The sequence below is a fragment of the Pleuronectes platessa genome, chromosome 2 (assembly GCF_947347685.1).
Source record: "Pleuronectes platessa chromosome 2, fPlePla1.1, whole genome shotgun sequence".
In the NCBI taxonomy this organism is placed as follows: Eukaryota; Metazoa; Chordata; class Actinopteri; order Pleuronectiformes; family Pleuronectidae; genus Pleuronectes; species Pleuronectes platessa.
Genome location: NC_070627.1, coordinates 26,726,688 through 26,754,114, shown reverse-complemented (window position 1 = coordinate 26,754,114; position 27,427 = coordinate 26,726,688). Strand labels below are relative to the sequence as shown.

The following is a 27,427-nucleotide window of genomic DNA, read 5'->3' as shown; positions in this document are numbered from 1 at the left end:
TTTCTCTTACCTCTTCCCTCCTATCCCCTCCTTTCCTCCCCCAAATTTTCTGTCTTTGCTTCCTTTCCACCTCTACTTCTCCTCTCTCTCTTATGTTGTCCACTCCTGACTGACCAATCAAAATCCTCAGCCAACCACCAACGAGGACCAACCAGACACATACACACAAAACCTAATTAGTCCTGGCACAGTAACAACAAATCCTTTCGCACTCTGACACACACACATGTTCACACCGCCTTGTTTCCCAATGCACAGCATGTCGGCCACAGCAGCTGTGATAGCTGTTGTTTGTGCTTTTGTAAAGTTCTCGTTTGGTCACATCAGTGTGGTCCACGTTGCTCTGTGGTTAGGTGTGTGTTTGTGTGTGCTCGGTTTGGACATGAAGTTGAATAGCTCAATGTAGCATATAGACACTTTTTAATTAGCCACTTGTAATATCCTGCTATTCTCTGTGCTGTATTTGTCTCTTATGATTGCAGGTTATTATAACCTGGGTTATAGTTTTCTATTTTCATTCTTAACCATTATAAGAACGATGTATTTACCAAAATGACAGCTGGCACCTCTGAGCACGGGGACAACAATGGGTGAGAGGCTCAATCAGGTGCTGACTCTCAAGTAACTTTGTTTTGTTTTCTGTCTGTGTGATTTTCTTCAGGTTCTCCAGCTTCCTACAACAGTTTAAAGACATACAGCTTAGGCTAGGTGGAAATGTGATCGCAAATGGTGCATCTGGATGTTGGTCCTGCGATGCGTGAGGGAACTGTCTGGGCTGTACTCCCAGGGTTAGGGTAGCCCAATGTCTGCTGGGATTGGCTCCAGCTCCCCTGCAACCCTCAAAGAACAAGTGATATCAATAAATGATGGAAGGATGAATGAAGACAGAAGCTGTGACAGACCTGCCACTGGTAAGCTCCTATGAAGATGGAATAAATGACCTACAGTATACAATAGAAGGAGAGCACACCCTTGTTGAATCATTTAAAGTAACAGTAAGTAGTTTTTATAAATTACAATAACCATCATCATTATGGTTTTACCCAAACATCTAATAGGGAGAATAGCATGCCCTTTGCTCCCTCTGGACACCTGGAATTGCTGTTAATGTTAACAATTAAATTGTGTCACTTTAAAAGTCAAGTGATTCACATCTCAGCCATCGTATTCACCTGGAAACCACACCAATAATCATTTTAGTTTGTTTGGTACAGGAAGAGCCACTTTCTGTTTACTATGTATGCAACCTTTTATAATGAAAGAGTCGCTTAACTTAATCTGAATTAGAAAAAACATTGTCGGGGTAAATTAACTTTTCGGTGACTGATCAGACAGTGAGAAGGACATTACATGAAGTCAGAAAGAAAACCATAGCTCACTAAAATTACACAATACTACTGCATCACTCGTTGCCAAACACATGAAAAGAGGCATAAGGAATGCTGGCAACACGTTTTTCAGATGAAACCCAACAAATTGTCCGGATCAGATGGGATCCAGCATGTTTTCTGTGCAGACCCGGACAGGACCAACGTGGTGCCTGCACAGTGCCGACTGTGAAACATGGAGGTGTGAATGTGCTGATACGGGGCTGCAGGAGTAGAGATGTAGAGGAGATGACATTTACAGACGGCACTTAGAATGCAAGTTTGTTTACCCAAACACAGAATGAAAAGATGACTGCCAGTCTCTTGGCCAGAAAGGACTTTTCCAAAATGGCAATGATCTAAAAAAAAATGAAAAACTCACAAAGTTTGGTAAGATCAATGTGAGGAGTCAATTATGACCAGACTCAAGGGCATTTTAAATAAGAGTCTGGAGCAACTAATTTCTTCTGGAAAAGAGCATTTTAATTTTTAAATGTGTGAAGAAAGGCGGAACATCTCCCCACAGATCAGCGAGCCACAGTGGTCTATTCCATATGCCGAAGTGTCCTGGGGCAAGATACTGAACCCCACAGCCGTGGCACTGTATGAATGTGACTATGAATGGGTGAATTTAAAACTCTACTACGAAGTTCTTTGAGTGGTCATCAAGACTAGAAACAGACTATTTACCATCTGCAACCCAAGAGGATCAACTTTAATAAACATAGGCATAGAAAATATAAAAAAAACTAATAGGATGCAATCTTAGATAAGAATCTTCCATTATTATTTCAATAGTTTCAAATGCATTTGTTTATTTCTAAACAAACATAGATTCAATTTTATTAAAGGGACATGATTTGTAATATTTCAACATTTTAAAGTGATCCTACAATCTTAAATGTGTTTTTTGAGCTGTAAACTAAATTATATGACTGTTGTTTGATTAAATACATAAATCAGTTTGTATCACATTTATTAGCACATTTATAAAGCAAATATACATTAATGGGTTTAATGTAGCTCATAAACACAATTTTAAACTGTCTTGGCTTTTCAGTGCTAACTGTTTGGGATGCCTCTACGTCATGACATTTATATATATATATATATATATACACACATACATATCAAGGTGAGCTGGCCCCTCGCTACTGGTCAGGGTGGGCATCAGGAAAGCTGATATTCAAATCTATGCTAAAACTAAACTCACCCCCTAGCACTGCGCTCTCAAGGCATGTTTTGAATTTCCAGGGAGAGACCCTTGAGCCAACACTTAATGATCTTCACCAGGAATGTTCTCAGCCCTTGTCCACCTTTATCCACCTTGCAGTACACTTACATTAAGAGAGAACAAAAGAGATTACCTCCTTCATAGTTCAAACAAAGTTGAGATATATCCCTGTTGACCTGGTGTTAGAGGATTCAAATGTGAGTGTGTGTGTGAGTGTGTGTGTGTATGCATCACACTTCGGGGAGTCAAACACTTGTGTGAATGTGTGCGCGCTAGCAGCGGGCAGCTTTCTCTCCCCGAGGCTGCGAGTGTGGGTGTGTTTCTGCAGCCTCGGTGTCATTAGCCTTCAAACAGAAACAATGTTGTTGATCAGCAGTTGTTTACAAACCGCCAGGAGGATGGAACTAATTTGATCACTCTCCATTCCCCCCCGTCTCTCTCTCTCTCTGGAGACTGCTTCAATTTGAGCTCCTTGTAAGATCTCGATAGCAAACCGCCACAAGTTGATTCTGACAGCAATTATGAACATTGTGTTCCACTCAAGTGGTCGTGAGCCGGGGAATAATGAAGTTCTCACCACATCATCTGTTCCCTGAATCACTTAGCTGCATCTTCATTAGTAAAATCATAAAATCATACTGGGTCTCGCCTGTAAGAAATAGCAGCTACATGGTGGTCGGCCCAAGCCAAAGAATGAGATGTACAATCTCAATTCCACCTTGAACTCTATAACAAACACTAAATCACATGAATTATATATACAGCTATCTGTAGAGTTTGAAATCAAACGTTTTTATTGTCTTTATACTCTACTACATCTTTTAAGAGGATGCTATAGAAGGAAAAACAAGAAAATCAAAATATTTGATAGAAGGCATTTTCTACCTAAACTAATTGCATGATTTGTTTTTTTTAGTGCTGACACAAGTCACAGCATTTATCTTGTCAGAGTTGTCACCTCAAAAACAGCGAATTTTCCTCTCAGCTCACAATGATTATTTTTTATATCCATTTCACGAAATCTCTTCCGCTTTAAATGACAGTTTGAAACACATTTCATACTTATTCATTAACTGACATAATGAATGTCAGTTCAGTGTCTGCTATAATGGCTCAGACACTGACCCAAATTTTAGCCGACTGTTGACCTGCTAACACCTCTTCAACTGCAACTACTTTTACTCTGTAGGGACTGAGTGACAACTCCAGAGCTCTCAGCACACTTCAAGCTAAGATTAATTAACAACCAACAACCAAGCGGGTTATTACATGTTATGTTAAGATAGTTATGTTTAGGAAAAAATCATGGTCACACATACACACACACATACAATCTGGGCTGCAATTTACATTATCGGTTTTGTGTTTACAGTTTTTAAACTTTAGATTACTAAGAATTTTGGTAAATACAGAGCTGATTTCTATAAACCTCAGCAACAACTGTCTCTTTAAAATATTTCCTGTCATATAAAACTGAGAAAAGATACTAATACTAGATACTAATACAGAGGTAATTTTCACTAAAACATTCACAGAAATGAATTGTGATTAACTCGTCTATCAACTGTCAAAGATTTCAGCAGCGGTTGAGCTGTAGATAATTCAACGACGAATATTATATATATTCTAATTTACAAACAACCTGACACAATAAATAAGAGATTGAATAAAATATGCAGTAAATTTCCATCATATTTCAAACGTTTTTAGGATGAAGCCTACTTTCAAGGGCAAAATCCACTACTTATATTCAATATTTAATAGTAATACTCATATATTACAGATATTCATTAGTCATACAGCATATAAGGAGGTCATCACACATTGTTTCCACAGCTGTAGTGTCAGCTATTTTCACCTGTCTGGACCTCAGGGACCCCAGGCCATAAGGCTGCTGCACCCTGTCAGACACCGCCATGCGAAGCTCCATCTCAAGAGTTTTAATGACCTGTGTGTGAGTGTGTGTGTGTCCACCTCTGCATATGTGCATCACATGTTCAAAGTGCAAAATACCAAAAGTGAAGAGGAGTGACAGCGGAGAGGAGGGAGGTGCTGACAGGCCTCTCTCTCTCCTTTCCCCTCTGTTTGAAATGTGTGTGTGTGTGTGTGTACGATAAAATAAATATATAATAGTGGAATATTAAATCCTCCTTGTCGCCTGCTGCTGTCTTCCTCTGATATTTCTCTACGGTGCCAAATTGACAGATAAAGATCACATTATGACGCTGAGTGTCACACCTTCCCTCATTTTTTCATAACCATTGTCACTGTGCTTATTCTCTCTTTTATTTTGCTTGTTATTTCTCATCCCCTTCCTTCGCTTCATACTGTTGGCTTTCTCTCTCTCTCACACTCACTCTCCCACTCTATTCCTGCACTGCTTAAGCCTCACTCATCCCCTCTGACTGACACGCCGAACACTCCCACTATTCCTCTGTGACTGAAGAAGCCGAAAACTGTTACTTGTATAAGGAGAGGTGGCGAATTACAAGACCTACACACACACAGTTTTACACTAGGATTTAGGAATGACATTATCACTCTATAATTCTCATAATAAACGGGCCAAGGAAATGACTAATAAAATTGCAAAATACATAGTTACAGAATAGGCTGTATAGTTATCCTGGTGTAATAATTGAGAATTAGCTCATTCATTTACGTTTATGCCTCTCCTTGTTACCTTTTGATACTTTGTATATCCAGTATATTTCAACAGCTTTATTGCCCGGTCCATTTGCAAAGAATAACTTTTCTTAGGTAAAGGTAATAGTACCAAACTACAAGAGTATTATATCGAAGGAAATTACAAGAATAAATATGTGATTTTATGAGATAAAAGTTTAAAATATTATAAAAATAATAATGAGTGTTTTAAAAAGTCATAATAATACAAGAACATTGACATTTCTTAATGAGTAAAAATAAAAATTGTCGTTTAGAATTTGTTTGGAAAAAGGTCATAATATTGCAAGAATAAAGTTGTTATTTAAAGAGAATGATAATATACTTACAACTGTATTGAAGTTAAATTATGACTTTAATCTCAAATTATAATCCTTTCAATTTGCCCTAATGTTCCATCATAGCATACTGTAAAATATTACAAACAAATAAAAATAGAATATTTAATTACAAATAAAAGTCTCACTGTTGAAGGAGAAGTGTGTGAGCATCATTAGGAAAAACTGATTTCAAGTATCAAAAGTTAAAGGAATCCATGTTTGAAAGTTACATAATTATGCATATATGTGTCTGCACAAATACACTGTAACACTTTCAGCATCCAAATTACATTTTCTTTGATCAGTCATCGAACATCGAAATGATTCAGTTTACATTCATTTAGGATAAAGACGATTCAGTGATTAATAACTTATCAAATAGTTTTAATTAAGGAAGACTTGTGTAATCATCTAATCTCTAATTCAATATACTGTTGGAAAGTGAAAGAGTACAACAATGCATCATTTTTAATTATTCCTAATTTGAAAATTAAATGTTATTGTTAATTAACTCCAGCTGATGAAAATAGGGAAAACAACTTTAAATCTGTAAACTTTTGTGGAGTACGATTATAAAGTGAAAAGTAAAAGAATAATTACCTCAACTGTATAACTGTACTTAGTTACAATCTTCTACTGACCCAAAACAATGATATCCTACAAAATACCACAGCCGTGGATTTTTTTTTTTATAAATAATACTCTGGACTGCAGATACAAATCATATCAGACACTGCACATAATCTTCCTTTGTACAGTTGACTGTGACTGACACAGCAATTTCCTGATTCCCATTATTTGGTCTGGTCATGATTTTATCTTTTCAAAGGGATCAAACAAATCTGAAGGCTACAACAAACCATGATGATAAACATATGGTGCAGCCGAATAGGCTTTTATAGGCAGATTAACACAGAGAAAAACAAAGGTTGTACTGGCAGGTTGAAATAAACTAGTTCAGAGATTTATAAAAAAAATAAAATCATCTCCATATTTTTAATCCATGATCAATTCTTCGTTTACCTTATACGTTTATACTTTTCTAACAGTCTGTAAAAACGTAAAATCTAAAAATATTATGCTCTAGAAGCAACATAGTTAAAAGCTTAATACATCCAGGTCAATGTATTAGTTTTAAAATTAAAATAACAAATCAAACAGTTTCTTATTTTCTCGTCCCTCTGTATTCATTGGAAAAATTTTTTTCAACATTCAAACAATTTCAATTTGAGAATATATGGTTGATTTCTAACTGCAGCAGCGTCAGTGAGAAAAGGAAACTCAGGGTTCAACTTTACGTAGAGTGGTCGGAATAAACCCCATAAGACATCACATGGGGCTCCAAATGTGACTGGATTGTTTGAGCTCACTTTTTCAGAAAGGTGGAGCAGGCAAAAGAGAGAGAGAGTGTGTGTTTTTGTCATTTTTGGGGAATCTTTAGAGACATGTTGGATACATATTTATTTTTAAAAAAACATGAAAATATGTATTTTGCAGATATCCCTTTTTTGAAATTCAGTTTTACTCCTCAGGTCAGCAAGACAAACTTGTGTTGTGCAGACAAACTTTTATTTTTTCATCTTCTTTGTAAAAGCTCCTAAAACCACTTTCTCTGTTTTCTTTGGTCTTTTCTCATTGTTTATATTTGTGGGTGTGTCTCCACTGCAAAACTGCATTGTCATGTATTTCTATGCACTAATTAGGATTCAGCATTGATAAAATTAAAATAGGATGATGGTTGTGGGGGGGGGGGGGGGGGGGGGGGTGATTACTTATGTTGTTCGGCCTTTGTCAGTCAAATCTGATCAAACCACAGCCCCGATGAAGCAGGTTTGCTTGGATTTATTAAAGGATATTTATTACTCACATTAAAAGTTGGTTGTTGAGTAGTTTGTCACTTTATAATGCTGAGAAAATAACTTAGAGTTCATCAGGGTTTTTAAATTTAAGTACAAAAGCTGAAACTGAATATATATATGGTTGGGATGATGAGTTAAAGCAACTTAAATCCAGGGTAAAACTTTATCTCAATGTTTTTTGTCTAGTTAATTTCAATGAGTGTTTGAAGTTCAGTTCTAGTAACTGGAGTTTGTTTCTCTTGCATACAGTGCAGTTCACAGAGGAGGAGGAGGAGGAGGAGGCCCGGTTGTGGTCCACTGACTGAGCAAAGGACTAACCCACATGCACGTGTATGTGTGTCAGGCTTGGTTGGGCTGGATGAGCTGAGTTGATGTGACCAGCCTAAGTGTGTGTGTCTCATATCAGTGTGTCCTCGATCGCTCTCACTGTATGAGGCACTTGAGCCCATTCTTCAGTGGCACCGAGGGGCACCGACACAGACACACACACACAATACACAGCTGCATACATGTATGCGCAGCTGCACACACACACACACACACACACACACACACACACACACACACACACACACAGATTCAGTGTTTTGATGTAAACTCAAGTGGACGAGGGGTCCAGTCAGCCACTCCACCAGACTTTTCCCCCCTCTATTTCCCCCCCCGTCTTCCATCGCTTCCCTCCCTGTGACACTTTTAACGGCATGTCACGCAACCCTGTGCTCACACACATGCATGTGCGCACACACACACTCATGCGCCATGTCGTGCTCCCAGCCAAAGATCTGCACCTTTGTCAGGGGAGAACCACTTAGGCACGCTCATATTCACACACATATTCACATTCATGTCTGACTTTTTTTTTTTTTTTCTCCTCTGCACACACAAGTCTTCACCACTTAAGCCGTCTTCCTTTCACCATCTCGTGCCCGCCCCACCTCTCTGCGTCTCGTCTGGTCTTGTGTGTGCGTGACTGTGGCTGGCTTTGGCAAGGGTGAATTAGCACGGCGACCCAGTTTGGTGCCGGAAGAGACGAGACGTCGGCGGAGGATATATTGAAGAGTTTTATTTTCCTTCCACTGCAAATTCCCTTTCTGCTCAGGCTGTGGTGATGTAATAGTAAATAAAATACATGGCAAAAACATCACCTCCTGGTGAGAATCATCATAAAGCAAATTAATTCTGTTTTTCGGATGCTTTTATGTTTTCCCCCCCATAAAAGACCCTATCTCGATAACCTCATATAACTTATATTAGAGTGTTACACTTAAATCTGACTTAAAGTGTGGATGAAAGCAGCTCCATAAACAAAATATGACTCAAGGTGATTTTTCTTTTCTCCGCCTTCTTTACAGGCTCTGTTTTGCATTTCTCTGCTGATACTAATTGCCTGCTGCTAATTATAGACAGGCAGTGAGTGGCCCCTTTGAACCGGACACTCTCACACAGACACACACACACACACACACACACACACACACACACACACACACACACACACACACCCTCCACTTCATACACTTTACACACATTTAGACGAGGAGCTCTCACAGTTGAAGCAAGAGGGTGTTCGCCACTGGCCTCAGATTCATAAGACACAATAAGCGATTTGTGAGTGTATGTGTGTATGAGTGTGTATTTGTGTGAGTGTAGGTGTTGGGAGGACGAGGAAAGGGGGTGGGGGGTGCAGGCAAACCGGTGTTGCGTGTCTCCTTCGGCTCGTTTAGCTGACAAACTGCTTTTAGCGTTTAATTATCCATTGCTCCGTGATTAATAGGTTTTAATCACAGTAACCCATGGCAACCTGAAATATGCACGGTTCTCTGAATGAGGTCAGCCCTTCAAAACCCTGTGAAAAAATCAAAAGAGGCAAAAACAAACAGAAAGTGTTTAAAAGAGAGAGAGAGAGAGAGAGAGGATCAAGAATCTTTGCATTTCAAACGTCTCACTCATTATTCATTGTAGCGGAACGAGAGAAGAGCTTAGATAGACACACGGCTATTTTCTCAGTATTTACCAACTCAAGAGAAATATTAGAGCTTTTGACCGGACCTTGAACTTCTTCACTTCATTTAATATCTTTTTCTAACATGAGCCAGAGCCGCAGAGCTTCAAACAGACTTTTTGATTGAGTAGAAAGGTTAGAACTTTTACAAATTCAAGTTTCGAAGGCTCCTGTCATTTCTGCTGATGCTGGAGCTCAGACGAAAACTTCCACATAGTTAAATAAATGAGAAACTCTGATGCGTACAAGATCATTTTTGCTGTCGAGGAAAAAAGGATGACAGATTAGACAAAACATCTACCACAGTGTACCAGAAGTTCCCAACATGCCGAGCTGAGAGGAGCCAGTTTATGCTGCTTTTATCAAACTAGACAAACATCAGACATGGTTTCCTTTAACTGTTTCTGTAGCCGTGAACCAAACAGCACAAGCAACGTCTCTACAATTTGGTATTTAACATGTTTTGTTGGAAGAATATCTCTTTTGAAAATATGTTGTTAATTTAGGTGTTTAGACAGTCGCAAATTAATCCCTTCTAACATAAATAACATGTTCACAAAAACTTGTTGTATGAACTTATAGTACAATATCCACTGACTGCAGCATTATTAACTTGTTTTATGGTTCTATTCAGTCTCTTGGTCAGGGATAGGTCCTGTCTGTTTAAATACAGTCTATGGTTTAAATACAGAAACATTTAACAAACCCTCCATCTTTCACTGACCTTGACTTTCTCTGTTGTGTAAACCACAGGCGGGACAGTGGATGTGAAACGCTCTCCACACCAACCACCTCCTGCTGTTAATAAATGAAGCTCTTCATTCATTCAAAAACTATATTGCCTCTGAAAGTATTATTAACTTGGTAAATATGTGTTTATGCAGTTTTTTTTTATTATTATTCTTGTTTAGGCCCAGAAATGCATTACAGCAACTTATTAGGGACATATTTAGGAAAAAGATTTTAAGAATGAATTCGTAATATTAAGAGACTAAAATTATAATTGAGAGGAAATATCAAAGGAAATAAGCAGTGGGGGGTAATCATGCTCGTCTAAGTTTCACTCCGTCGGGATCCAAAATCTTGAACCCTTCTCATTATGAAACTACATTTTATATCATTTAAAAAAAGTGTCTGTTTGGTTCTTCATCTGAATGGACATAGCTTTTTTCACAGTCTTTACAAAGTCCTGATAATTACGATAATGCTGTGCTGATGAGTCAGAAGATTAAGAATTATGTTTTCTGTAAAAGTGAAGTATATTCTCCTTTTAAAATGACACACGGCCTGATATTGTGATTTTATTCTTGTAATATTATGACTTATTAAAAAAAAATTGGCCCAATACTCCATTGAACATGGTAACACATATTAAAATTGAAAGTAACCAATTGCAACGTGAGATAGAACATTATTTTGACTGAAAAAAATATACGGTTGAGGAGATCTTAGAAAAAGCTTCAGCATACTATTTAAACTATTTTTTCGATCTTTATTCTGATAATTTACTTGTCTGAAAATCATGTCTGGTAGAGTTTGTGGATGTTGAGCCACTCAGGAGCCTCAACACTACAAAACAAATCTCTGAAAAAGCTTCCTTCCATTTGCTGAGCTGTTGTTGTCGTGCTTTCCTCTGCCTGGCTCAGCAGAGAGATGAGACCAGAGATATGAAGTGCAAGCGGAACATATCTACATGATTTGTCTAACTCAGACCGTTGAATCCTCGCATTATCTTCGGCTGAACTTCTGTGCTTTTTTTTTGCTCCCAGACGGAGGGCTGTGAATTTTGTCCATCATCGCTTTCAAAATTGGTTTTAGGAGGGATTTGTTTGTGGCCAGTGTGGACAGAAGGAACAATTACTGTGCAGCAACCAATACCTCCGTCTGTTAACATCCTCTAACAACATGTCAGTGCTGTTATGAGGTGGTGTGTAGACCCTATCCTCACACTCAGACATATAGTTCAAGTTTCACTAGTTTCCAAAGGGCCCCTAAATGACTGGCCCAAATTGAATAATACACCCACTTCTCTTATTTTAATATATTTAGACTTATTGGAAATGAGCCGCTGCAGCACAGAGCAGGGAAACTCTAATGACATTTATCGGACCACTTGACAACACTGGGCACAGATTATGGAGTTCATTGAATTGAGCTCTTAGGGCCACAGCTCTTCCTCACCTGACACTAAAGCTGTGGGATTTGTCTCTCTCTGTCATGTGACGCCAACACTACTGGAGTGTCTCCCTCATCTGTCATGTAGCCTGTCTGTCAGTCACTGTCTGTTCAATCAGATAGGACCTGATTTATCCGTGTCCACTTGCTGCTGCCTTCGACAGCTCCTGACTGGCTCTGCGAGGCTGTAACAGCTGTTCGGAAAGAAAAGTGATGTAGTCTATACTGCGTATTATAATTTACTGCAGCCAGAATTTGTATTCATTAAATAAAATATTATGCCTTCTCTGTAGTTTCTGTATTCATGACTATGTCGTGGCTTAATTGTAAACTACCTATTTTTTATAATGACAGTTTTTGATTCTTCTTATTATTATTAATATGAAACCTATCATGTACTGGCTAATTAACTTCATATGTCTATCTTATGTAAAATGTTTTATAGAATGAGAAATAACTTAAAGATAGTCTACTCTGATAACACCTGTTTAAACTAGGTGTGGTGGTGTTGTACTGGTGTGTGCCGTATTGTGGGAAGGAGTATAATCTGCCCAAGGTCAACCACTGAGAAGAACCGAGTTGGTAGGACAGTGAGACTCCAGTAAGGTCAACCCGTCTTCTATTCAAACAGAAAGGATGACATTCGAGAGCTGAAACATTTAGGGATTAACAGACTTGCAAAGACCTACAGGATTTTACAAAGTGGCTGGATGTACAATTCTATTACCTACTGTAGGCTACAGCAACCATCCAGTCTGACTCTAACTCTGTTATTATTCAGGTTTCAGAGCCGAGCCACAGCTCAGCTCAAGTTCACCTCTTCGCCCTCTCTAGAGAGTTTACACTTTGTGCTGCTCTCCATCTACTGTAAAATCCACTCACTCTCCTTTACACAGGAGAAATTACCCAGGCTTAATTGATGTCCATCTTTTTTATTATAAAAGAACATGAGATAATTTGTGTTCAACGAGCTTTGAGGTCTGTCCCCAGCCTATAGTCGAAACTGCAACACTGGACCTCGACTGTCATCATTGTCTGTGAGAAACTGCCAAATACGTGAAGCAGGACACGAGCAGAAAACGCCTCTACCTTACACAAATCATGGTTTATAAATCATCTGGCATAACTATAATGATCATCTATGTTGATCACCCATTTCATCATTTCCTTGACGGCCCCACAATCAGCATGTGGATGAGTGAATTTGAAATCCTGAGGTCAACCCTCTTTGCCTTTACACCACAAACTGCACACCATTTCCCCGTGAGACTGTTTGCTTTGTACCAAAGTTCATATTACAGCTTTTGCACAACCACAAAGAAAACCAGCTGAAACAGCACAAAGGCACCGGGGGACGTTAACTCACCCACACACGAGTCTCTATGCTCTTCGAATCCAGCGGAGCACACACACCTCCCGATGGGCACCAGCCATTCCCCTTCAGCGCTGCAGTACATCTTGGGGGTGTCCCTCTCCTCCGCATGGTCCACACACTGACCCCTGACCTCCACCAGGGAGGACGAGTCGGCACCCGTCACCACGTCGGTGAACACGGCGAGGTTGCGGCTCACACCCACGCAGCGCTTGTAGTACACCCGCACCGAGGTGAGGGCGATACAGGCGCCGATGTCCTGGAAGGCCAGGTAGAAGCCTCGTCTGTTCAGTGGGCCCACGCCCCGCACCTGTGAGGAGAGATGAGCAGAGGTCACTTCATCTCACTCATTTCACGTTGTCATGGGAGTGTTCAGTTCTTTTAGACGATAACACAATATTAGATACAGTATCGTGCGTGTGTGCACGTCTCTGCTTGTTTTGAGGGTGTACACTATTTAACAGCGTGAAGCTGTGAGCAAGTGAGCAAGGAGCAATGCTATGGCTATAATAAGAATGAAGGAAAACATTAAAGTCTCCATTCATGTGCTGCCATAAAGCCAGCAGTAGTACAAAGTCAAATGTCATTGTGTGATTCTCTGGTTTTTGTGGCTCCACTAGACCCTGTCTGCAGTGAGGCGGCTTCAGTGGAATAGCTGTGCCTCTCTTTATGCAGCTTAAATGATGCCGCGTGATTTTGGAACTTGCTTTGGAATGAAATTACACTGAAACCCACATGAAGGAAAACAGAGTCATTATGCAGTGATTCTTAGTACACTGCTGTAACACTGCTGGACCTGTGATGAGCCTAATGAAACTGGAGACCATTGTCTTCTTTTCGCTATTCATTGACTGCTCCTATTGAAAACCTGGTGCTCATATTACCTATAATGCTGATAGTCCATAATAGATTAGGATGCGTAGGGGTGTACTAACAGTGGCTAATAGAGTTTGCTACATTCAAACAAAGATGAGGGGCAGGCTACAGACATTTTGAAAGTCCACTTCAAAAGGGTCCCCTGATGTTTCCTTTTGAAACCTTAATATCCTGGGATCTTTATCCTAGTTACTGCTGCAGTAACTGCAGCTATCGCTAGTTCTTGCTAAAAACACGGTGTAAATTACGCAGTTTATAATCAAATTTTATTTTGGGTTTCCGGAAACTTGGATAACAACATGAGGAGCAGAATTGAGGCCGGTTATCTTTTTTTTTATGTTGTTTTTATTACGTGTGAAGAATCGGTCACCATTGACTTCAGTTGTACTGGATTTGGCTGCAACACTGTTTACCCCTGAGACTCCAAAAGTGTTTTGTGGACTTCAAACCTTCACCCACCCCTCCATTGGCATAGTGGTAAGTAGATAGTAAGTGAATTTAAAGTTTGGGCACACTATCCCTTTAAGCTAGCCTGGATGCCAGACGAATTTAGCCCCGCCCACAACAGATTTGGTCGGGCAGTTCGGTCTGGAGTCGCTCCATTGGGAAAAAATTATGGCCCGACCGGGCCAATCAGATTGTCAGGGCGGGCTTTATACGATGATTGACAGATGATTAACGCTAACGTAATCAACCACGTCATCACAGTGCCCTCGGGTTGAATTCGTTTTCAACAAACATGCCTGCCGCTGGCGAGCTGAGATGTGTAGATGCTGCCATTGAGTCTGTTTTCGAAGACATCGACAGCGCATTCATTTTGAAAGAGGAACACAGAACGTGGAGGCGACGCCAAAGCACCGCGCTAATCCCTATCGCCCCGGCGCTTGGCTGTTCACAACGGACACTGAAGCGACGCTGAACCGCCGGGCAGCGCTAATAATATCACCCGTTGATCCAGTAGATCGCTGCACGGCTTTGTGCCAGTCACACCGGAGGCTGAAGCACCACGCTGCGCCAAGGCTGCCTCGCGGTGCTTCAGCCTCCGGTGTGACCGGCACAAAGTTTTAACATGGGAGTGGATGGGAGCCAGCTGTTATTTAAGGCTTGGCGCTGCGCTGAAGCGTCCGGTGTGAACCCGGCGTTAGTAAATAACTCACAATGCGTTGCTTAGCATACGTCACATACTACGTTGCTCTGATTGGTTGTAGGTCTATCCAATTGAGCGAAGAGGAATTTTACTTCCTGGTCAGTTGAAACACGCCCCATAATTTTTTCCCAATGGAGCGACTCCAGACCGAACTGCCCGACCAAAAATGTTGTGGGCGGGGCTAAGTTCGTCTGGCATCCAGGCTACCTTTAAGCTGCTTTCAGACATGAACTCTACTACAGAGAATCCCCGGACAGCCCCTGCCTGCTGCTCCACCCATCTCCCCCGTAGATTTAGTGTTGTTTTGAACGAGTCTGAGCAGAGAATCTCGTGCTGTGTTGTTCATGTGTAAAGGAGAAAACCTCTGGAGACACTTTGCACCTAATTGTGCGGACATCCTCTGGAGTTCATGTCAGAAAACGGCTGCAGAGATCACATGATTACCCACCCCTACCTTAAACTATTGATTTTTTTTTTTAAATGCATGATACATTTAAATGTTACACAACTGGCATGTTGAACAGCTCACAACTCACAACACTACTCTCGAGGGGACACAAGCCTGTATCTGATAATATTTGTTATATCATTTCACATTGAGAAGAAAAGTTATTGTTATTTACTGCCTTTTTTATGTTCAGCTCCTGTGGTGAATTAACAAGTGTACACTCTGTACATACTGTCACTTCTGTACAAAGTAAATAATACACAGGACACATGGATTTAAGAAGCTTCCCTTTAGGTTTAACAAGACAACTTACAGGAGTTCACAGAGCTCTATCACTTCTTCCTCCTAAAAGCTCAAACACAGGTGCTAAACCAAACAGGTAAAACAGTGTGAACACAGCCATAATGTAATCTCTGGACTGGTGTTAGTGTTGTGCCTTGGCAGCAGTCATTAATCAGGTGCTCCGCTGCAAACAACAACCTGGGAACATGGATGTTATTACATTTTTTGTGTGCTTGTTTTTATTTGGTAAAATATCATATCACACTTGACTGTCTTGTTTACACCCAGGAACAGATTCAACTACTCATTTTGTTATTTTGTTGTGGAAGCATCTGCAAATATAAGGAAATCTATTTTTGGCATCAAGACTATAAAACATCCGATTGGGTGACAGCTGGGAGTAGGAAGTGCTGTTGTCGTTTCTAATTGACTCTGAGGCAACCTGCAATTACGACAGGGAGGTATGTCTTGATTGATTATTGTCAGGCAGATGAAGTCTGTTCATAAATGTACACAGTATTGTTCATCTAATCTAATCAGAAACTCTAATTGTAACTGCATGCAGAAAGGCCCTGTTATAAAACACTGCACTTCTGATCCTCCAAGAAACCTGTGACATGTAAAATAAAAAATGTAATGCTGTAACCTACTGGCTATTTTAACTCGAATAGACAAATTTCTGCGTCGAGTCGCTCGACGCGAGCGTATCGCGCCAGAAAAACACACTGAAAAATGATTTTAAACGATATTGATGACATATTTTATATGACATAAATGATCAAATATGCATCCCATAGTTTGCATTCCCCTTCTGTTGTCCTGGAGTTTTAATTTAAATTTTTTTACCAATCACATTATTAAATGTCCCCCTCTTCCCATCCACTACAACCACACAAGCAGTGATAAAGATAAAAAGAGAGAGGGGGGGGGGGGGGCTACATACTCTTCCCATAGGCTTGAGTGGAAAATACGTAAATTTACCCTCGACACCCGACATTGAACAGAGCAAACAGTGGAGAAGTTCTTCAACATGGATGACATTAAATTATTTGAAGTGGAGAAGTACAGTGAGTTGTTTGATCCTCGGCACATGTTGTATAAAGACAACACCAAAAAGGAGCTACCGCGTCAGGTGTGAACCCGGCGTTAGGAGGCGGTGCATGATCTGATGATCTACTGGATCAAAGTAGATGTGTTTTTGACCCAGTGAAGCTTTAAGGCTCTGCAGTAAGATTCTGTATTTTACAATGATACAACTGCTTACATGTGTAGGAGATGAGATATTATTTGAGCAATTTCTGCGTACACTTGTTCGTGCATGCCTACTGCAGGTGAGTGATTGAATGGAAATAAAAGGGATACAGGGCTGAAACGTGTGGATGGAGATTGTTTTAGTCTGAAAATGCAATTTTTTTAGGGTTAGGGTTGTAGTATGGATGTAGCTTCAGACATAACAGACATTCAGGGTGAGGAATGATGAAAGAGGAAACATTCTCCTTATTCCAAGTCAGCGAACCAGCAAACCCATTTTGAAGCTGCTATTTTAAGATAGGGAAAAAAAATCCAGTGCTTCTTTAAATACTGGTTTAACTGAGCCTTAAGTGGTTCCAAGCCCATGATCTTCTCCTTCTGTAGTTAAATTGTAGTGATTCATTTGCGTTGGATTGATTCAGTTGTGTTAACACTGTGTGAGATGACATCAGTGGCAGAGGAAGGGACAGACTGAGCTCAGCTGAGGAGTTCCTGGACATGACACTGTTTCATCTTCACAGGATGGAATTTTTATCTCTTCTGTTTACTGATGTACAGAAAGATCTATTTTATTTAAAGTAGCAGTGCTGAGACATCATTACTACATCCTAATTAGCAGTTTTGTTTACAATGTGGGATGATGGATTGTATAGATTTTCAACTATGTGCTAATTAAACAGCTACAGACTATTATAGTGATGTGTTTTGTTGCCATTTCAGGTAATTGGCAGGAATTAAACATATGCTGTGTAATCAGAGTCAACAGTTGCCATTTAAAGTGTCTCAGGATTTTCTTTTCTGTGCTAACATTTACCGGCGACAGAGAAACACACAATGTTTTCAGCTCATTTTTTGTTTTCAGCTCATTGCTCTTAAAGAACACAGTGGTGGATATATGAAAAGATAACAGAATATGATTTTTTATCTGTAACTGGGTACAGGAGAACAGGTGAATATTTAATCTGACAGACACTGAATTAAATGTCCAGAATCATGTAAGTCTTTCACATTTTAACTGTGAATCATTATCTTTAGTATTTAAAGGAATATAGATAAGATATAAAGATGTACATACACTGTACATATATGTGTGTAGTGGGAGTGGAGGGGGGCTCTGGGTATTACTCATGTTGTGGGGACCTAAATCTGTTCAAACTGTTATGTTATGAGGATTTGTTAATCATGGAGAAAAGACAAATACAGATATAGAAATGTATGGATTTATACATAAATGCACATATACAGTTTATACATTCATATGTATATATACAGTTCATGTCATGAATGAATTAAAAATTATGCTTTGGACATCTGCATAGGCAACTTTCTGTTTGGTTTCAAGTTAGGCTGAGATTTTCTTTATCAACTACTCTTTTCTCTACTACTGCAGAAAAAAACTATTAAACAATACAAGGAACATTGCAACTCAAACTGTATTTTAAAAGTTGAGCTGCAAGTCACAGAGAGATGACCATTGTTTAACAAAATATGTTTGGGCCAGAGAATCTGCCCCTGAACCGTGTGGAGGAGCCGGTCACTCCAGGTACAAAACAACAAGGGAAGATCAGGTTTAGTCATTAAAGTTACGAGATACACTTGGAATGCTGCCTTTGAACTTCTGCACTAATACTTAATTTCTGTTAAATCTTGACCTCAAGCTAATCAATCATTAGTTTTTATCAACAAAGGCTTCATCAATTCCTAAAACAGCTGGAAAATGTAGCTCTGTAGTCTGTGTTGCTAAAAACAAGATGCTATGGTGTTGCTGGAGACTTTTTCTGTTGAGGATGTTTCAACGTTTGACACTTGCACACTGGCAGCAGGGTGTGTGTGTGTGTCGGACGAAGTGAAAATAAACTACAGTATGCTCATGTCAGCTGGAGCAACAGTGATGCTCATTCATGACTTTTAATAACTTGTAGGACGATGATGGAACTCAGTACTGCAGGGGAATAAGATCAGGTTTTGGACACAGACATAACACTTAGTGTAATCTTTTTATCATTGGTTTGCGTTATTTAAAAGAGATTTGTTGGTAATTCTGTAAATATTTAGATAAATGCCATAATTCATATTTATTAAATGCAAAGTTGTTCTCAAAACCAGATCATCTCCCATGATGCTGACGTGAGCCCGGCTGTTTGTTTTCTTTTACAAATCTGCAGAAATGAGCACAAACTGTTTTAGTGACCACACTGGTAGAGGATCTCCAGGGCTGTGGATGTTTTGAACTCCTGTGGATGTGGACGTGCTACGAATTGGAATATACCTTGTATCCGAAGTCAGATATTGCTTCAAAGAGCCTGGACTGACATTTTCTTGTTGTATCAGTCAGCGTTTCTTGCCATGTTTTTTTTTTTTTTCGTTGTAGTACATACCTCAGTGTTGAGTTTCAGCCTACGGACTCCCAGGTCCACGCCTGTGAAGCTCTCATCAGCAGCGATGGTGTCGATCTTTACGAACTGGTTCTCCCGTATGGCCGAGCCCACCGCTCTGTCAGACTCGTAGTAGTACATGTTGAAGGTTTCCTGTGGAGCAAGGAGGGCTCGTTTGAGAACGCAAATGTGTTCATTACAGGAGGCCTCATTTGGACTGGGTTTATTTCTCAGGGGGAGATGAGGTGATTTTGTTCTTCCAGTAATTTAAATCCCATCCGGAGGGACTTCATTTGAAATGGATAAGGATGTTAAAATTCTTTTTTTAATTTATCCTGGCCTCAGTGTAAAGTTTAATTTCTTGTCAGAGAAAGTCACAAAAGTTTTACTAATCTGGAAAGATGCTCATAATGGATCACAGTGCAGAGAGAGACACACTCTGTAATGTTGAAATGACGCATATAGCTTTAACTATCCAAGCATGCAATCTGCAGTTTTGTCCTGTGACAGGATGTTGTGCCTTGCAATCTAAGCCAAATTTAAAGATGTACATTTACCACAACACAAATAAATATTTAACTGCCAAGTGAAGTGAACCATAAATCCACTCACAATTCTGCTAATATTGTCTGATTCAGAAAACATTTCCTGTGTGCCCATCAGGTCTATATTTAGTCAAACAGCCTTTTAGCTACAGGCTTTACATTTCTCAGTTTGTGACTTTTGAGATAAAATGAGCACACTATATAAAACTCCCTAAATGTCACAAATGTCTATTAAGCAAAAATTGCACTTGCTTAATTATGTTTAAAGGTCATTTTGAAGCCTTCCCTTCCCTGAGTGTGTGAGCGTCACCTTGCAGGTGCCCAGGACTCCAGGCATGCTGTTGCAGTCTCTCAGAGTGAACTTGACCTCAATGTAGATCCTCCTGGCTCCCTCCCGGGGGATCCAGACCGTCCTCAGCCAGTTGTTCTGGCTCGGACTCATCACGTTACAGACCTGATTCGGAGAAACTGTTATAATCAGAAGCTGCAGCAACAACATCAATAAAAACAAGCACAAAACAACACAAAACAACAGAAGCATTAAAGATGCTACATGTGGAAAAGTGGATACATAAAGTGAGAAAACAACTTCTCTGGTTTCTATTTCAAAACTGCGACTTACTGTTGCCTCATTCTAATGAGCAATTCATTTATTTGAATGGCCTTGTGTTCACTTAGGCAAGTGTCTGGGTCTTAGTTGAGTTCAAATATGGTAATTTCTGTCAGGTTTTCACAGTCAAATTATATTTTTTATTGTATGATTGTGAGTCAAGTCATTAAAATTAAACCATAATTTTATTTAATTGATCATAATCAATTGTGTGTTTTCCCCATCAGCGTTATTGGAGAAAGCTTTGAAATTAATTTAGATACAACCACAGTCATTGTTTTTCCATTATAACTCACTCAGATTATTTTCAACATTAGGTTGATAACCTTTTACTAGTCAAAGAGTCAAGTAAAATTCTATACAACTATGAAGTCCAGCAAATATGAAAACTAGAGGCACCTTTCTGCTTACAAATTGGACTGTAGGAGTGAATTTGTTAACTCAACAGATGACTGAATCAACTTTTCAGTTAAGCTCTATTACAAGTGCTATAATTAAACAGTGAACTGATTAATCATGCTGTTACCATAGTTCCCCTGGGACCAAAGTCCTACATTATATTTCACTTAAGTTGATACAATAATCACTTTTAATAAAACATTCAACCCCACTGCACACTAAAAGCATTACACACCTGGTACGTGTGGATGGGACTGAAGTACTCGTCCATCTCATTAATGGAATCCCACTGTGCAGAGAAAAAGGGAGAGAGAGAGGGAAACGTTCTGGGTTAAGTCACATATGCGCACGTTGACACATTTTACAGATTCATATGCAGCAAATCGTTCAGCTGCTGTCTATATTTCCCACATGATGGGCTGCACCTGTGCGTCTCCCTAACCACGCTGGAAGTTTATTAGCTTTGACTTCAAATGAAACTTGAGACGACTCCTGTCACACAGGCGGCAGTCACGTAAGTGTGACAGGTGAATGCTATGCTATATTTCAATCGCTCAGCAGTCAAACACTGTGGTTTCCTGATAATTGGTGCTGATTTAGAACCTCATTATCTACATGAATTTGTGGGACAAAAAGTAGAGATCGTTTATTCTATTTTTGAACGAGGTAAAAATATATCTCCCCATTCAGTTTCTAGTGTTTTTTATCTTTATCTAAAAGATCTATACATTTTTAAAGTCTCCATAAAGACTTTTAAACTGGGATTATTGCTGGCGTTAAATATGCTGATGTATTCCACTCCGGCATTATGGTGAGCAGCAGTTAACACATGCAATCATGTGTTCTACATTTCAGCATGTTGGAATTCACTTAATGTAATTCCAATGGGACTTATTTCCCTTTAATGTGATGCCTGATTAGATTTACATTGTTTCCTGAATGCCACTGGCGGCCAATAATAGAATTATGAAGAGGAACAGTGGGTGAAATGTGTGGCTATTTCTAAATGTGTTAATGTGCGTTACACCTTCGTGCACCAGGATAAATCCCAGGAAACTGTCTGTTCCACTCTGTATTGTGAGGAGATATATAAGCTGCACTGCTGCAAACCTCTATCTACAGATGCCTAGAAAATGTCCAGAGGATTAAACTTAAAATTCTGTTATATTTGAATGCATCACTGGGAATGTACACAGGAGCACTTTTTCAGTGTAGGATGATTGGAAATAATCTCTTTTCCATGGACAGATCCCAACCTCACACACAACAGTCAGTCTATTTTTGTCTCCAGTGTTCACCAGCAAATGCAAACTAGGAATTAGCATTAAGGCATTAGCATTTCATTTTGGAAAGATGCACAACTGTGTACTTAGCTGTCACTTGACTGTCAGTAAATAAAAAGTAAAATCTGTCAATCAAAAGTTCAGACATCTGTCAAAAATCAAATCAACACAAACTGGATATATGCAAAGTGCTTCCATGCTAAACTGAGCTCTGAAGCTTAGTTTAGGGTAAATGCATGACATGGCAAAGGTCAAGGAAAAATGTCTAAACCACAAACACCTTCTTGACTTCAGATGAGGGGGTCTGTGACCAGGCTTTTCACAACCAACAATCCAACATTCATTCCCACTCCACACATTCACTTCTCTCTTATATTGCTTTTTGACACAGCTCCAACTGTTCATATGATCAATCGAGTGCAACACTACTACTGTCATCTAGATTTTAAAAAATCCCTTTTCTCACCTTCCACTATCAACGTGGCCTTGTCGCTCCACCTACACAACCTGTGTGGCCCTTCATAACAGCTAAATAACAGTGTAAGGTCAAGGGCAAAATCTGTTTGTTGGTCGACCACTTGGTTCTTGACTTAAACGTTCCAACAACTAATGCATGAGAGATTGTAGAGACATTCATGGTCCCCAGAGGGTAAATTAAAACTTTGGCGATTCTCCTACTTTCCTCTTTCTTTCCAAATAAATCACGATTTTTTATTTGTCCCGTACTTTATAAATGAATTCCTGCAAAACTAACCATTGTCATTGTGATTATGTTAGCGTGCAGATGTTAGCATTCAGCTCAAAGCAAGGCTGCACCCAAAGCCACACAGTTCTACAAGTATGGCTGGATAACTATTTCTCTGACCCAATCAGCATCGTTCAAACAGGCTCCATGTTTCCTGAATCTCTAAAACAGAGTTGGTTCGTAAAATGTCATCATGACCTCTAATGGAGAAATACAAACCCTCTGTGTAGACTTTGCTTTGCACACGTAATGCTGTACTCTGACTTCCTACTCATGGTTTTCTTTGTAAGAGCAAATCCACACTTATTTGGTAGATTTTGAAGTCAGGATCCTGTTTCATGCTCCTGTATTAGAAATAGCCCACCACAGCACAGCCATAGAGGAAATGGATGTTCTGTCAACTGGTTTATTCATGGTGACATGTCGACTCAATTACAGGGCAGCAAAAGTGCATGCAAACAGCTTAACCTAAAGTGCAAGGGAATGAGATTTTGAAAGCACCCATCTTCCCTCCTTTCTCCTGTTGAAATGGTAATTTTGCATGTGACCAAAAGCGCACAGACGTCATTCAAAAGAAAAACCATGAATAATACACAAAATAAACCCAAGATTTAGTTAAGAAGAGTCAAAACAGAGAAAAATGGAGTGACGCCTGCGAGGTAGTTCAGGCAGCCATCTCAAGCTGAGCTGCTCCAATCATGTGACATACATCATGTGACATACCTCACTCTCCACAATCATCTATAATAAACACCAACCCTTCAGTTTCAGCCCCTCCACCCACCAGCAACCACCTGTTACAAGCCTGTCTCTTTTGATCATGTAAGCCAATGTATGTGACGTAGTACACCTCTGTGTCACGTTGATGACCAAGGTGTGACGTGGTCATCACTCCCATCATATCAATGTAATCCTATTTGGGGGAGTGATTAGGTCGGAGCCTAGACTCCAAACACTAACCTGTTCTTCTGTTGCAATAAACATTTCAACGCGAGTGGTCTGACTGAATTACTATGATGCTTTAGTGGAAATACTTTTTGTATGGGCCCATTGGTGCGACACCAGGGTCAACCATAATCACATTGTTTGATTTGATGATTTTATGTAGATGCATAAAAGTGAAGTATGAGAAATCAAAATAATTTTATGTTTTTTGCGGACAGGAAGAGAAGGATTCTGATACTGTAATACTCAAACTGTGTTTTGGAGCTCCAACTATCTTTGGCATACACCGAAATAATTAACACAGAGACACAGGATTAAAACATGGGACATTTATTTTCTGTGTGACCAGGTCTTTAATGGTGACCTCATCCTGCAATCGAGGACACAAACATAAAATTCAAACCAGTAAAGCTGCCACAGTTCTTTTTATTAATCCCACCCTTCTCCCATTCTAATCAAATCATACAGCTTTCCTCCTTGTAGCTAATATTCTATTAGTAAGCAGGTTGGCCTCATCCCTCACTGCAAGAGCCACCCCACATAATTTCAAAAGAAATGACATCATATTAAGGGGACACTTTTACACATTACCTGATGACATCATGCAGGTTGTTAATAAGCGTCCTGACCTCTGTGGCTCTGGAGGAGCTTCTCTTATATCTCAGAAAACAAACACACATTTTACGAGGTCCGAATGACCTGTTACCCATTATACCCTCTTGTATCCCTCCCATACTCCTTTTTAATAATGTAAATTTGACACAAAATAAATTAATAGTAGAATTTATGATTTGCCTAACACATATTACCTGACTAGTCTGGCTTCTCTTCAAATGGGAAAGAAATCTGGTAAAAATCATAGACAACTTTACAAATACTATGAGGCAGAATGTTGTTTAAAACAGTATAGTCTTCATCAGACTTGTCATATCTGACTGTACTCAATCTTTAGACTTTTTGGACTTTTGATTTATGTCATGGACTCAGAATCTCAGTGTGTTTGAACTTAGTTTGTAATTTGTTTTTTTGTTTGGGTTAACGTGTCTCTTGCTTTACTTCCTGTCTTTGACTGTTTTCCCATGTTTGTTAATTACTCACCCCTAATTGCTAATTTGTATTTTTAATTTTGTTTTGTTTGTATTCTGTCTCTGTGTTGCCCTTTGTTCAGTGTCAGTTCCTCCGTATACACATGAGGATTTTCCTTGTGCTTCAGTTTTGTTAACATCCCTCGTGATTTTCTTTCCTGGATTTGTTTGAGTGCCTTTTTTTATGACAGCTCCACTAATTGTACCTTGCTGTGTGTCATGTGCATTTTGGTACTTACCTGAGTTCTTCTCATAATACTTATTTGTCTTGTTTGAAAATAAAAACAGCCATTATAAAAAAAAACTAGCCTGAATAAAAGAAATCACTGTTTTACTTCTAATCTGGATGAACACACTGTCTGGTAATACAGGCTGTGAGCCTATAGTTCTCACAACTCACTACCATTGTGTTTTTTTGTACTTCAGTAACAAGCAAAGTTTCATAGAAAAACCCTTCAAGAAACCAAATGAGGGTCCCCTTAAAGTGTTTGGGTGTGTGCCCTTTGAGTTAATGTAAAGCATTCTGTCCCAAGAAAAGTGTATGGTGTTCATTTCTTATATTTAAAAATAAAAGCAATAATGACCAAGACACATCTCAGTGGATGCAAACAGAGCGTGTGACTCACTCGGTACCAGCGAGTATGACTTCTTCCCCCTTTACCGAGAGAAAAGCAATTCTCCCTCTCTCCTTCCTTCAGATGAGCTGTAGCGAGGATTACTGGTGGGTATTGAAAATTGGTATTCATCGTGTGCTCTCTTGAATCATGGTCACAATACATTTCAACCTTCAACAATATACAGAAATGATTATTTTGCAAGTATAACCAGAACGGTCAGAGTCAATTTGTATGCCTGCGTGTTTAACCCTGGTGTTACCCATGATCCTCCTGGGCTGAGGATCCTTGCGCAAGCGGCGGAGTAATTGAAAGGGAAAGTGTCGACCCCGGGAAGCTTTGTGCCGGGCCCAGCTGAACTCAGCCCTGGATAAGACGACTGGGCTTTCTGTGGAAGCCCTCCAACTCGTCTCCTCAACCCCAACTCCCCCCACTCTCTCCCCCGCGACACACACACAATCCACTCAAGACACCACCAGCCAAAAACCACTGGGATAATTGAGATGTAGGAAGTCTCACCCTTCCCTCCCTTTCCTCATCCTCTCATCTTCACCAGGCAAATTGAAACTGTCCTTGAACTTGTGAAGACCTCGGCTAATTAGTGGGGTGTATAACCTCTCTCTCTCTCGTTATTCCCATCTTGTCGTCACTGCACTCCCAACCTCGATTTCTTTTTCTTTTTTTGGCATTTCTTGGGAAATCTTAGATTTTAGCTGAGGTTTGTAGCTGTACGGCACACAGGGAGGGGATGAGATTGGATCAGATTGGTTGTTGTCTGCATGTGAGAATCAGATAAATACTTCTGCTCATTCACAGCAGACAGGCGGGGGAAAGAGAAGAAGTGTAGTCAGAAAGATGCAGCGGGCACGTTTATCTTCCGAGAGCACGATAAGTGAGTTTCTATCATGACGACAAAAGAAATGTGGTGCTTCACAGAGCGGTGACTAACGTGTGTGTGTGTGTGTGTGTGTGTGTGTGTGTGTGTGTGTGTGTGTGTGTGTGTGTAAAATGGAGAGGGAGAGAATGAGAGTGAGTTAGAAATTAATTGGCTGTAAATTGCACATCTGTTTCCTGCCTGTCAATTCATGAGATCTCTCATCAGAAGAAATCAAATGTGGCAGACGGAGAGCACAACCGTTAACATGCACAATAACGTGCACACAATGCAAATATACACAGATGCAGATGAATGTTAAATATATTTTTTGTCAAACAAAGTGGAACCTTTAAACATCAAGACGAACCTGCTACCAAATCAATGTTTTGTATGAATTTGTTTCAGGGGTGGGTCATTCGGCTTCTCCTGATTTGCCTCAGATATGTTTCCTACTCGTTAAATTTAGGTAATTCAAAGAGAGCACACAATATTTCAATCTTAACTTTGGCAAAACTGAAAAGGCTTTTACTGCCTGTGTTGTACAGATAAATCGAAATGTCACAATAGAAGAATCGTTTTCCCTTGCCGATGTTAAGTTTCTTTAAAAAAAAAAAAAAACTTCAATCATTAAAATATGATTCTGAAAATGTTTAATATAGGTTTTTAGATCTGAATCCAAGCTACTGTGTTTCATAGTAAGGCAGAGTATATCAACATCATAACAATACATAATATGTTTTGAGTAAAAAGTTAAAACAACTATTTTTCCAAAATTGTTAAAGTGTTTGACAATATTGTAAATGTAAGTAAACTTACACGTATCATAACAATGCCCACTGTGGTCACAGTTAAACAAAAAATAATGATAATAATGCTGAATGCAGTGGTTAAGGAATTATGCTCATATTGACCCTGTGAGATATGAATAAAT

The 27,427-nt window shown here is 39.6% G+C and overlaps 1 protein-coding gene across 3 annotated transcripts in view; it reads right to left on the bottom strand.

Annotated features, from left to right (window-relative positions):
* epha8 (eph receptor A8) overlaps positions 1-27,427 on the bottom strand; it is a 107,710-nt gene that overhangs the window by 39,593 nt on the left and 40,690 nt on the right. For all 3 annotated transcript variants that reach the window (XM_053443216.1, XM_053443230.1, XM_053443223.1), the window contains exons 3-6: positions 21,183-21,236; positions 20,249-20,392; positions 19,397-19,546; positions 13,009-13,324 (exon numbers count right to left, since the gene is read on the bottom strand). In XM_053443216.1, the coding sequence (XP_053299191.1) occupies positions 13,009-13,324; positions 19,397-19,546; positions 20,249-20,392; positions 21,183-21,236 (664 nt within the window). The remainder of the gene's footprint in view (positions 1-13,008; positions 13,325-19,396; positions 19,547-20,248; positions 20,393-21,182; positions 21,237-27,427) is intronic.